Genomic DNA, 12135 nt, shown 5'->3' on the forward strand with positions numbered 1-12135 from the left:
CATAGAAAAGAACAGATCATCATCAGCAGCAGCAGCAGCAGCAGCCTGACTATGCCCACTGAAGGGCAAAATCCTCTTCTATGACCAACCAATCATCCCGGTCTTGTGCTTTTCGCTGCACCATTATCCACACGATCTTTTAGGAGTGAAGTTTCTTATTGTCTAGGACAATCCTTCGTTCCTCCGGCGTACCCATTAGCGTTTCTGTTATCATACAATAGATGGCACTGTCCCATATGAATGCATGCCAAACAGCTGGGTGACAATATTCTAGATGGCGCTGTACGCATCCTGGGCCGTCATCGCCATTTCTCGTCCAGTTTTATAGATGACGCAGTCCCATAGAGATGTGTGCAAATGGTGGTTAGGTCGATAGACACTAGATGGCATTAGATGTGCCACTACTTTCCAATTGGCTGCTGTGCGGGATGCGCGGGGCAGCGCCGGAGTGCCCGTTATCTCTCGTTCTCCTTGATCGTCGCCGTACGAGTTGGATCGTGCTTGGTGGCTCGAGAGGCTGCCGTCAAGCGAGTGCGGCGCCGGGCAGATCCCGATACAGTGCACGCCAAGGAACCAGCTGCGAAACAGGCTCAACGAGAAACGGACCCCGGTGTGCGAAAGCGAGAAGCGGTAGTGAAACGTGCGTGGCGCCGGGTAAGCCAGGATGCTGTTTTTCGGAGGGCTCACGGTATCATCGAAAAACCTCCACAGCTTCGCCCACCTCACCATCATCCACTCAGTAGAGATAATCTCATCGGTCCACCTAACTTTCTGTTTCCCCTTCGTGCATTTGCCTTTTCACGAAATCAAGTCAGTTGCCCTCAATGTCTAGCGGTCATCCTGCCTACGTGCTACGTGCCCGGCCCATGTTCATTTCTTCTTGATTTCAACTATGACACCCTTAGCCCCTGTTTGTTCCCTGACCCACACTGCACTCTTCTTGTCCCTTGAGGTAACACCTATCAGTTTCCTTTCCATCACTCGCTTCGTCGTCCTCAACTTAAGGGGAACCCTCTTCGTAAGCTTCAAGGTTGCAGCACAATAGGTAAGTACCGGCAAGATACAGCTGTTATATATCTTCCCCGTGAAGGTTAGTGGTAGATTACCATTCATTATGACTGACCTCCCTGTCCTTCCTCATTTATTCCTCCTCCTTCTTCTTACCATTCATTACTTGAGCACACTGGCCGAATGCGGTCCACTCAATCTTTATTTTAGAAGTTATTTCCCTTTAATGGTTCGGCACCGTGGTTATTATATACCTGTCCTAAGTAGAAATATTCCTGTGCATTTTCCAGCGTCTCTAAACCTATCACAAAGTTCTTTTTCCTGCCAAAACTGTTTCACATTGCTTCAGTTTTATTCACAATAATTTTCAAACCTACTCCTCTGATTTCGGTGTTCAGTTCAGTAATCATGACCTGTAATTTATCCCCTTAGTTACTAATCAAAGCAATATCATTAGCGAACCACAGCTTACTAAGGTACTCTCCAGTAAGTCTTATCCCTATCTCTTCCCAATCTAGGGCCCTAAAAACCCCCTGTAAACACGTGGTGAATAGCATTTGCGAGACCATGCCATCCTGCCTTACGCCCTTCTTTATGGGAGTTTTCTCGCTTTCTTTATGGAGAACTATGATGGCTGTGAATCAGCTGTAGATTTTTTCCGGTATGTTTATGCATAGGGTTCATCAATACCAGGGTAGCAAACCAGATACTTGCTTTCCGGTTAACCTCCTGCCATTCTTCATACCATATTTGTCTTTGATTCTGTTGTGCCTGCGTCACTGCTGATGTCTCGACTGAGCCGAGCGCCTTTTCGTAGTCAATGAAGGCTGTGTATTGGGGTTTGTTGTATTCAGCGCATATCTCTGTCACGTGATTGATAGTATGAATATGGACTATTGTGGAGTAGCCTGTAAAAAATCCTGCTTGGTCCTTTAGTTGATCGAACTCTAAAAGTCGCCTTACTTTTATTAGCTAGTGTTTTCGTGAATGATTTGTAGAGAACGGACAGTAAGCTGATCGGCCTGTAATTCTGCTGCTCCTTCATGTCTTTTTTTGTAGGAATTAAGATGATGGCGTTCTTCCAAGATTCCGGTACCTTTCCCGTCAAGAGACATTTCGTATACAATCTGGACACTTTTTCTAATACAACTTCTCCGTCATCTTCCGTTAGGTCCGTTGTTATCAATTCTCACCAGTGGCTTTGCGTCTTTGCATTGCTTCTAGGGCTTTTCTTACTTCCCCTGTCGTTACTGATAGTATGTCGGATTCTTTTGGCCTACTATTGCTTCTTACGATATCATCGTGGTTGTTTCGGCTTCCATGAAGCTCTTTGTAGAACTCCTTCATCACCTCAGCTATCCAATTCATATTGGTTATGACTGCCTTTCTTGTTTTTAATGCATACATTTGTTTTTTTTTGCCTATAGACAAGTTTGCCATCGCAGCTTTTAGGCTTTTGCCAGTTTTTACAGCTTGCTTGATTCTCTCTGGTATATACCTTCTGATGTCGGCTACCATACGCCTATTGACTAACTTCGAAAGCTCCACTAGCTCAATTTCGGCGGTTGCATTTGAGGCTTTCATTGTTTGTTGTCCTTCAATAATTTTTTTTCTAAGATAGTTTGCCAGTGCCCTGTCTAGTAACGGTACCTCAAACTTCCATTGCAGATTCTTTGATGATACTAGTAAAACTATCATTCGTTGTGTCAACGCTAACTTCGGTTACCTCATTTAGAGCCGTGAATCTATTCTGAAGCAAAACCCTGAATTACTCTACTTTCCCTCTCACCGCTATCTCATCAAATGGCTTCTTCCGTACCAGTTCGCGCCTTTGTTTTTTTAAATCTACGTGAATATCAACTCTTACCATTTTATGGCCACTGCTTCAGATCTTTCCAAATATTTCTACATTCTATACAATGCCTGGTTGTGTAGACAGAATGAAGTATATTCATGTTTTAGCTTCAACATTAAAACTTTGCCAAGTCCACTTACGGATATGCCATTTTTTGAAGAAGATATTGAAGATCTGTAAATTCTTACGTTCCGCGAACTCTACTAATAACTCCCCTTTAAGATTTCCAGAAGCAATGCCATATTCCCCCACTTCATGATATCCGGCCTGTTGCTTGCCTACTTTGGTATTAAAGTCGCCCATCACAATAATGTATCGTGTCTTCCTTCATTGCTGGCTCTACGTCTTTTTAGAAGCGTTGAACTAAATGGTCACCACGGCTCAATGTAGGTGCGTAGGCCTGTACCACCCTCATCTTGTACCTTTTTGTTTAACATACTTACGATACTTGCAACTCTCTTAGTGATGATATATATATATATATATATATATATATATATATATATATATTGTAAAGGGGGTTTATTGAAGGACTCAGCAAGCGGGTGGTAGCTCTAAAGGAAGGCAGGCGAACCCAGATGACGGTGCTTGATCGCCGATCTCGTGCCTTTTTCTTGTGCTGATGATAGCTGACCTGATGGTATCAACGTCTTTCTTATTCACTACAACTACCCCCGGCGAAAACGTTGAAGCCATCCTGGCGATCTAACACGGGGGGGACAAGCGGGTCAAAGTACGGCTTCAGACGGTTTACGTGAACGATATCACGTCCACGCCGACGACGGTCACTCGGTGGCGTGAGGGGTTCAATGGCGTAGTTCACAGGTGAAGTACGCTCGACCACGCGGTAGGGACCATGATAATTGGAGAGTAGGTTGGGTGATACACCAGGGGCGCAGGGCGGTACATGAAGCCATACAAGTGCTCCAGGAACGAACGTTGATGCAGAACGATGGTCGTCGTCACGGATCTCCTTCTGGCGCTGTTGGTCGGATGTAATAAGCCGCTTGGCTAGCTTGCGGCACTCTTCTGCGTAACGAGCGGCTTCCGAGACAGGCTTGTATTCGGAGGGATCTGGCGAGTATGGCAGTAAAGTGTCGATGGTGTGTGATGGTTCGCGACCGTACAGGAGAAAAAATGGGGAAAACCCAGTAGTGACTTGTGTAGCGGTGTTATACGCGTATGTAACAAATGGGAGAACGAGGTCCCAGTTTGTTTGATCAGAAGCGACATGCGTAGCGAGCATGTCCCCCAGAGTACGATTAAACCGCTCAGTCAAGCCGTTCGTCTGTGGGTGGTAGGCTGTACTCTTCCGGTGAACCATATGGCACTGTTGAAGAAGTGCTTGTAATACATCGGAGATGAAAACACGCCCTCGGTCACTGAAGAGTTCTCGAGGAGGACCATGACGAAGCACAAAACGATTGAGTATGAAAGTTGCGACGTCTTGTGCTGCAGCTGTGGGGAGAGCAGCAGTTTCAGCTTGCCGTGTTAGATGATCCACTGCCACGATAGCCCATCGGTTGCCTGCCGTTGTTAATGGTAGTGGTCCGTAGAGGTCAATTCCAACTCGGTCGAATGGGCTGTCTGGGCATGGAAGTGGCTGCAATGAACCTGTTGCAGGATGTGGCGGGCTTTTCCGCCGCTGACATTCGTGGCAGCCGCGAATGAATTGGCGGACGAAGGTAAACATTCCGCGCCAGTAATACCTTTTTCGTAGGTGCTCGTAGGTCTTGAAAACACCGGCGTGAGCACATTGCGGGTCGGAATGAAACGACGCGCAGATGGTAGAGCGCAGCGTTCGGGGAATGACTAGTAGCAATTTCCTACCATCTGCTGAATAGTTGCGCCGGTACAAAAGGCCATCCCGAATACTGAAATGTGGAGCCTGGCGGCGCAGGGTTCGAGTGGTTGGAAGTGTCGGTGCCTCGGATAACGCGTCAAGAAGCGAAGCGATCCATGGGTCATTGCGTTGTGCAGAAGAGATGGTGTCCTCGTCAAGCGCTGACAACGTGTTGTCCGAGGAAACAGATGCGATGTCCGGGGATAGGGGAGATCGTGCCAGTGCATCAGCATCGGCATGCTTGTGGCCGGAACGATATACCACGCGAATGTCATATTCTTGAAGCCGAAGAGCCCAACGGGCAAGACGACCCGATGGGTCCTTAAGCGAAGATAACCAGCATAATGCGTGGTGGTCCGTTACTACATCAAAAGCACGGCCATAAAGGTATGGGCGGAACTTGACAAGCGCCCAAACGATTGCTAAGCATTCCTTCTCGGTGACGCTGTAGTTTGATTCAGCCTTGGTCAGAGTTCTGCTGGCGTAGGCGACGACATGCTCGGCGAATCCAGGCTTGCGTTGCGCGAGAACCGCACCGAGGCCGACACCACTGGCGTCGGTGTGGGCCTCAGTTGCTGCCGTAGGATCGTAGTGACGCAGTGTTGGTGGCCAAGTGAGGAGACGACGAAGGGTACAGAAGGCTTGGTCACACTCAGAAGACCATAACGAAATATCAGGGGTGCTGCCTAAAAGTTTGGTCAAAAGCGCAATGATAGAGGCAAAGTTGCGCACGAACCGGCGAAAGTAGGAGCATAACCCCACGAAGCTCCGTAACTGCTTCATAGTCGTTGGTTTGGGGAAGTCGGCGACAGCACGTAACTTAGCCGGGTCTGGAAGTATACCGTCCTTTGATACGACGTGCCCGAGAATCGTAAGTTGCCGAGCAGCGAAGTGACACTTCTTGAGGTTGAGTTGGAGCTGAGCATTTTTCAGGCACGTGAGGACGTGTTTGAGGCGCTCGAGATGTGTTCCAAAGTCTGGCGCAAAGACGACTATATCGTCGAGATAGCAGAGACAAATTTGCCATTTCAAACCCCGAAGAACCGAGTCCATCATGCGCTCGAAGGTGGCAGGCGCATTGCAGAGGCCGAAGGGCATGACATTAAACTCATACAGACCGTCCGGTGTCACGAAGGCTGTTTTTGGTCGATCGGCATCTGCAAGGGGGACCTGCCAGTACCCTGAACGCAAATCTAATGATGAAAAAAACTCGGCACCTTGTAAAGTATCAAGGGCATCGTCAATCCTGGGTAAAGGATACACGTCTCTTCGAGTGATCTTATTTAGGCGCCGGTAATCCACGAAGAAGCGAACGGAACCATCCTTTTTTTAACGAGCACTACAGGTGAGGCCTATGGACTTTGTGAAGGTTGAATGACGCCACGTTGGAGCATATCGTTCACCTGTTCGGTAATAACTTGGCGTTCCGCAACAGAAACACGATATTGTCGCTGTCGTAGTGGCGCGTGGGAGCTGGTATCGATGTAATGTAGAGTGGAAGAAGTGCAGCCAAGTGAAGGTTGAATAACATCGAAAGATTCGCGGTCCTGGTACAGCAGTTGAAGGAGTTCAGATCGTTCAGATGGTGACACTCCGTCTGCGATCGCCGAATCAAACACTTTTGAAGCCTGTAGATGAGAGTGGTTAAGAGCACTGACGGCGGCGAGGTCACTTTGGGATGATTCTTGCGGCACGGTAAAAATTTCTCCGTTATCAATGGGCTGTACGCATCCAAGAGACTCGCCTTTAAACAGTTTGATGGTATGCGGAAAGGGATTGGTAAGGCAGAGAGCACTGGCTCCATTAGAAATTGAGAGGGCTGAATAAGGGAGCAGAAGTGGTTTCCGACTTAGAAAGAGGCTTGATGGCTCGAAAAATGCTACTTCATCACGCATGCCGTCGGAGACCACAGTAAACAAAACAGCTGTTGTCGGTGGAATGCCAGTGTCTTCTTTAACAACTAGCTTGTGCGCGGCTTGATTAGTGTGGTCGTAGGGCTGGTCGAAGAACGGAAGCAGTTCAAGTTCGAAACGGGCACAATATATAACGGCGCGATTACGGGATAGGAAATCCCAGCCAAGTATGATGTCATGAGAGCACGAGGAAAGGACGATAAACTCAACAATTTAGTGATCCTCCGCGATTTTGAGTTGGGCAGTGCAGGTGGCTATAGGTCGAACAGGTTCTCCATTTGCTGCACGTAAGAACATATCAAGTGGCGTGGTCACCTTTCGGAGCTTGCGGCAAAGTTTGGCGTCTATAACAGACACAGCGGCACCGGTATCCACAAGAGCGTATGCATGGGCACCGTCTACAAAAACTTCGACGATATTTGACGGCAAGGTGCGTGGACTTGAAGATTTCGATAGCGCAGTTCTTACTCCTTGAACTGCGAAGGCTAGTTTCCCTCATTTTGAGGGGCTGGTCGTGGACGCATGGGGGACAAGGAGCGTCGATTGGGTGAAGGTGAGCGACGAGACGAAGTTGCTGGATAGTCACGGGAAGACGTGTTTGACTGACGATCCGAACTTTCATAACCAAACGGTGGTCGGTCCATGTAGTTGCTTCGTGGTCGGACGTCTGTGTAGGCGGGCACGCGACGACGGCAGTATCGGGAGATGTGGCCAGGTCCGCCGCACGCAAAACAGATCGGCCGGTTATCGCGCGTTTGCCAGGCATTTGCAGCAAGGGGCGCCGCCCACGCGGCATACGGCTGAGTCGAGGCTGTGGTAGCGAGGGGAGGAGCCCATGCGACGGAAGACTGAGTAGGAGCGGTGACATGCGGCAGTCCATTGAACGGTGAGGGCTGGTGTGGCTGCTGCCTCTTTACTGCGTCAGCATAAGTAAGAGGCGCGGCGACAACTTGCTGCTGAAAGGGCACTGGCATAGCCTCGGCAATATGGTCCTGAAGTGCATGTCGGAGCATGGGAGCTAACGGTGTCGGTGGTTGCTCTTGCTGCTGCTGCGGGAGCTCTTGGCGCTGACAAAATGCAGGAGGGAAAGCTGACGTGCGACCTCCTCACGCACAAAGTCTTTCATTTGTGCTAGAAGGCGGGAGGGGTCAGGTACGACGTCCAGTGCAGCGAGTGGTTGGTTAGGCTGAAATGGACGACGGGTGAGAGCTCGTTGCCGTCGCAATTCGTCGTAGTTCTGGCACAGAGTTACCACTTCAGACACCGTGCCAGGAGACTTCGCCAGGAGCATTTGAAAGACGTCGTCATCAACACCTTTTATAATGTGCTGGATCTTGGCACTTTCGCTCATTGCGGCATCGACGCGCTTGCAGAGATCGAGTATATCTTCGATATAGGCGGTAAACGTTTCGCCAGGTTCTTGTGCCCGTGAGCGCAGGCGTTGTTCGGCGCGCAACTTCCGCACGGCAGGGCGACCGAAAACCGAGGATATTGCCTGCTTTAAAGTGGCCCCGTTCTCGAACTCGGATTCGTGGTTTGTGTACCACAGTTTCGCCACATTAGTCAAGTAAAGGTTGACGGTGCTCAACTTAGCAGCATCATCCCACCTGTTTGGTCCACTGACTTTTTCGTAGGACGACAGCCAGTCCTCGACGTCCTGGTCTTCGGCGCCCGAAAAGATCGGGGGGTCTCGCTGGTGAACCGGGCCGGGGCAAGTAGGAGCCGCGAGAGGTGCTGTCAGTTGGGCAGCGTCAACTTGCATGGTCGACGGCAGGGTGCGGGATCGGAGTTCCAGGGTGTAGGTGATGCAGTTACCCAGCACGATCCACCAAATGTAAAGGGGGTTTATTGAAGGACTCAGCAAGCGGGTGGTAGCTCTAAGGGAGGCAGGCGAACCCAGATGACGGTGCTTGATCGCCGATCTCGTGCTTTTTTCTTGTGCTGATGATAGCTGACCTGATGGTATCAACGTCTTTCTTATTCACTACAATTTATATATATATATATATATATATATATATATATATATATATATATATATATATATATATATATATATATATATATATATATATATATATATATAAGCCTCACGTGTCTTCTTAACTTCGTTGAGCCGTATTACATCCCATTTAACACCCCATAATTTCTAGAATAGCAGAGCCAGACTAGCCTCACAAATTAGCATTCTAGCGTTGAACTATAGTCTAGTTCAGATTCCAATGGCAGCCTGTCCAGACCCAGAGATTTTTAGCACCCTCCGCTAAGTCACAGGTTTGATCGCCGCATTGAACAGTTGCTTCGCAGCCGCTGGAGAGTGAGGGCCAAGGATTAATTGCTGTATTAATGCGAAGTAGAGGCCAAGTACTGCACCAGGGTGGCCAATCCTGCTCTGATTTGGGAGTGAAATACCGGAAGGTGGTCGCCAGGGAAGCCGCACCACAGACCTTTTCTTTTCTTTTATTTCTTTCTTTATTTTATAACGATTCTTTACTCACGTGTTTTAAGTAAATATACTATTGGGAATGGTCCAAAATCTATATTCGAATCAAATTATGTCATCGCATGCTGGGCTGCTGGGCTCTCTCTCTTTAAGGGGTTCTGCTGCACTTTGTTAGCACTGTCAAATACCACCTGGCCGTCTATCACTTTATAACTTCACATGACCTGGCCTTTTATTAACTGTTTAAAACTTCATATTTGCATATAAAAAGAAAACTGGTGTGGTTTTGAACTTGTGATTCTCTTTCGGATGCGTTTATTCTCCCGTAACTTCTTTCTGCCTTGCTTAAAGTTAGTATTGTTGGCTTCCGAATGTCCACACTGTGAAAATTTGATGATTTCGACGGATAGCACACCTACTTTGGCGTTTTATGTCAACTGAGAAGTTGCACGCCCTGCTTTTGTGAGCTAAACGGTTACTTCTATGTGATTGTTGCGTTGAGTGTACACGTCGCGGGCGATTTCAGCGCTTGGAAAGTAAACGCAAAAAGTTCCTAAATGCTAAAGAATGGAATGGCGCTGCCTTTAGGGCTGTATCATATTTGATTGCCGTTTCAGAGTCGTAATTAAAACTCCCGTAAATATATATAATAGTAGACAATGTCCTCAGTCGCGAGTCAGATATACGTACTAGTGATTGCATCTACAGCTATATTCTAATAACGTGGATCAGTGCAAGAGAACGCATTAGCGCATATATTGACGTATAAGTATATACGGTTACGTACGATAAGCACTTGCATATCTCTGCGAGTGCGAAACGAGTATCTTGAAGAGCATGTTTGACGTTTGCAGGAGATTACTTGTTGAAGACGGTTCAAGTCACCGTTCACATGCTAACGGCCCAACCAACTTGTCACTTTCTCTCAGTAGCGTTCTTGTTTGAGCATTCAAGAACGTCATCAAAACGTCGCATGAAGACGTATATAGGGACACGTGCTGAGTTACTACTTCGTAATGCGAAACTGTTCTTTACTGAACGCGCTGTAACAGCTCCGCCTTGGCAGTCGGACCATCTTATCGGTCAGCGCAGCACGCGTTCGCGTGAGACTGTGCAGAGTGATTCACATTACTCGCGTAAGTGTATGTAACTCGAAAGTTGCGTGCCAACGCATCTTATCATTACCGCAAGGTTCTCCCAGACTACTAAATGCTGTATCCACACGTGCTACGAGTAAAAGAAGGGCCCACTGAGAAGCTCGGTTTCATTGCTCTAAAGGGAACGCTTTGCGGCTCGCGGTTGTTGGCCTATTTTAACCAAACCTGAATTTGAAGTCGTGACCATATTAGCTGGCGAGATTCGCCAGTAGGAGGAGCCTAATGATGTATTGCAATATTCGATGCAGGAGAAAAATTGCTTATAATTATTTGTGGACTCTAGAAAATTATCTTCACAATGACTGTTTTCTCGAACATTCACTAGACTGAATGTTTTCTGAGCAGCGTTCATTATATGTACGTATAAACATTACTCACGCCTTAGGAAGTATAGTTGCGGTTGATTCATAAAAATTTCAGGCTGCCACATAAGGCTCGCGCTGTTTCAGGAAAACCAACGTATGTATCGGTAAAAACATATATGCCAATCTTGATGATGGTTATATAGCCATGGTATTTTTATACTGAGCAAATAACCGATTTTCTAAGCAGCACCTGATAGTTTATGCTATTTATTGGAAAAGAACTTGCACGGTGAGGCCTTACTACATATTTGGGAACCCTTGCGCATGATTTAACTATACCTTCTAAAAAACAAGAGCGCCAAAACATTACGCATTTCTTGGTAACTGAATTAGATATCTTTATCGAGTGGGAATAAAGAGACACGAGATAGAAAGATGATGTTCAAGTATCAATAAGGTACAATTTCACAATGCCGAAAACGCTACTCTTGCCGCGACACAATGCTTGGTAAGCCAAGAAAGGCACGAAAAGAATATAAGGGTGTAAACGCCACCTTTAGTTTCCCCCCAGAACATCGTGACGTCATAGATTTTTAAGGTGGCGCTTGGGTCTTACGCAGCGTCTAAGCCCTGGAGATTAGGTAAATTGTCTAGCATATGAATTTTAAGATAATTTCATTATGACACTGTCTCGAAAATACAAAAAATACACTGTGAAAATTTTTGACGTCGTGCGCGGAGATTCCAGCGCGAAAATTAAAATAAAATTTCATCCTTGATTTTCTCAGCTAATAGGTAACTTATGTGTGAACAATATTGAATTAGTGGTCTCAGAGTCTAATTCATCTATCTAAACCAAGTCGCTGTTTCTTTTTGGGGTTCTGTTAAACCAAAATCGTACGTTAAACGAAACAGTGAAAATAAGTTTAGGCATGAAAAAGAATTTTGTTTTTATACTTGCAACTTATATCTGCAGAGAAACAAGTAAGAAGCTCGCGATTAGTTTAATGATAATAACAATGAAAATGACACAGTCGCCTTTGGTGGAACTTGCAGCCTTCGTGCCGCATCGAAAATATGCTTTATGATCTTGAATCAGGGTCGCATAAAAACTTACAGAACGGTTGTGTTTTCTGGAACCCTGGGAACGTGGTCCAAATTGAGGAACATGCATCGAACGGTCGTTCCGACACAGAGGCATCCTTGCGGACATGGAGCAGCCGACGCAGCAGTGAAGATGCGCAGTAGGCACGCTACACACACAAATTGCAATAGCGACCATGCCGGATGCATCTTGCCGTGCATGTGTCGGCTGCGTTTGCTCTTTGGGTGCAGCGTCGCTGTGGCATATTAGGCTGGCTTAGTGAGGGAACACTACAGTCGTCATGGGAGAGCAAACAGGTCCGAAAGATTGTACGCCGTGATACGCTACGCTCTTTGCAGCACCATCTGTCTCTGAGAAGTGGAAGCGTTTACGAAATGGCTTGTGTTCAGTTCAGTGCCTTTGACTGGGGGTGGGCTAGAATATAGACAGGTACAGAAGATGTACTAATGGTGAAGTACTGAGGACAGATCCTGAAAGCAGGTGCCCATATGCTTGGACGATCGAAA

The 12135-nt window shown here is 47.1% G+C and overlaps 1 protein-coding gene across 2 annotated transcripts in view; it reads right to left on the reverse strand.

Moving 5' to 3' along the window:
- Pxn (Peroxidasin) overlaps window positions 1-11867 on the reverse strand; it is a 96200-nt gene extending 84333 nt beyond the window's left edge. The window contains exon 1 of one of the 2 annotated variants that reach the window (XM_037415247.2): window positions 11642-11867. In XM_037415247.2, coding sequence (XP_037271144.2) covers window positions 11642-11829 — 188 coding nt within the window. In that variant the 5' untranslated portion in view covers window positions 11830-11867. The remainder of the gene's footprint in view (window positions 1-11641) is intronic. The other variant, XM_075873716.1, reaches the window with a different exon arrangement.
- Between the last annotated feature and the right edge of the window lie 268 nt (window positions 11868-12135).

This window comes from Rhipicephalus microplus, chromosome 9 (genome assembly GCF_043290135.1).
Source record: "Rhipicephalus microplus isolate Deutch F79 chromosome 9, USDA_Rmic, whole genome shotgun sequence".
NCBI lineage: Eukaryota > Metazoa > Arthropoda > Arachnida > Ixodida > Ixodidae > Rhipicephalus > Rhipicephalus microplus.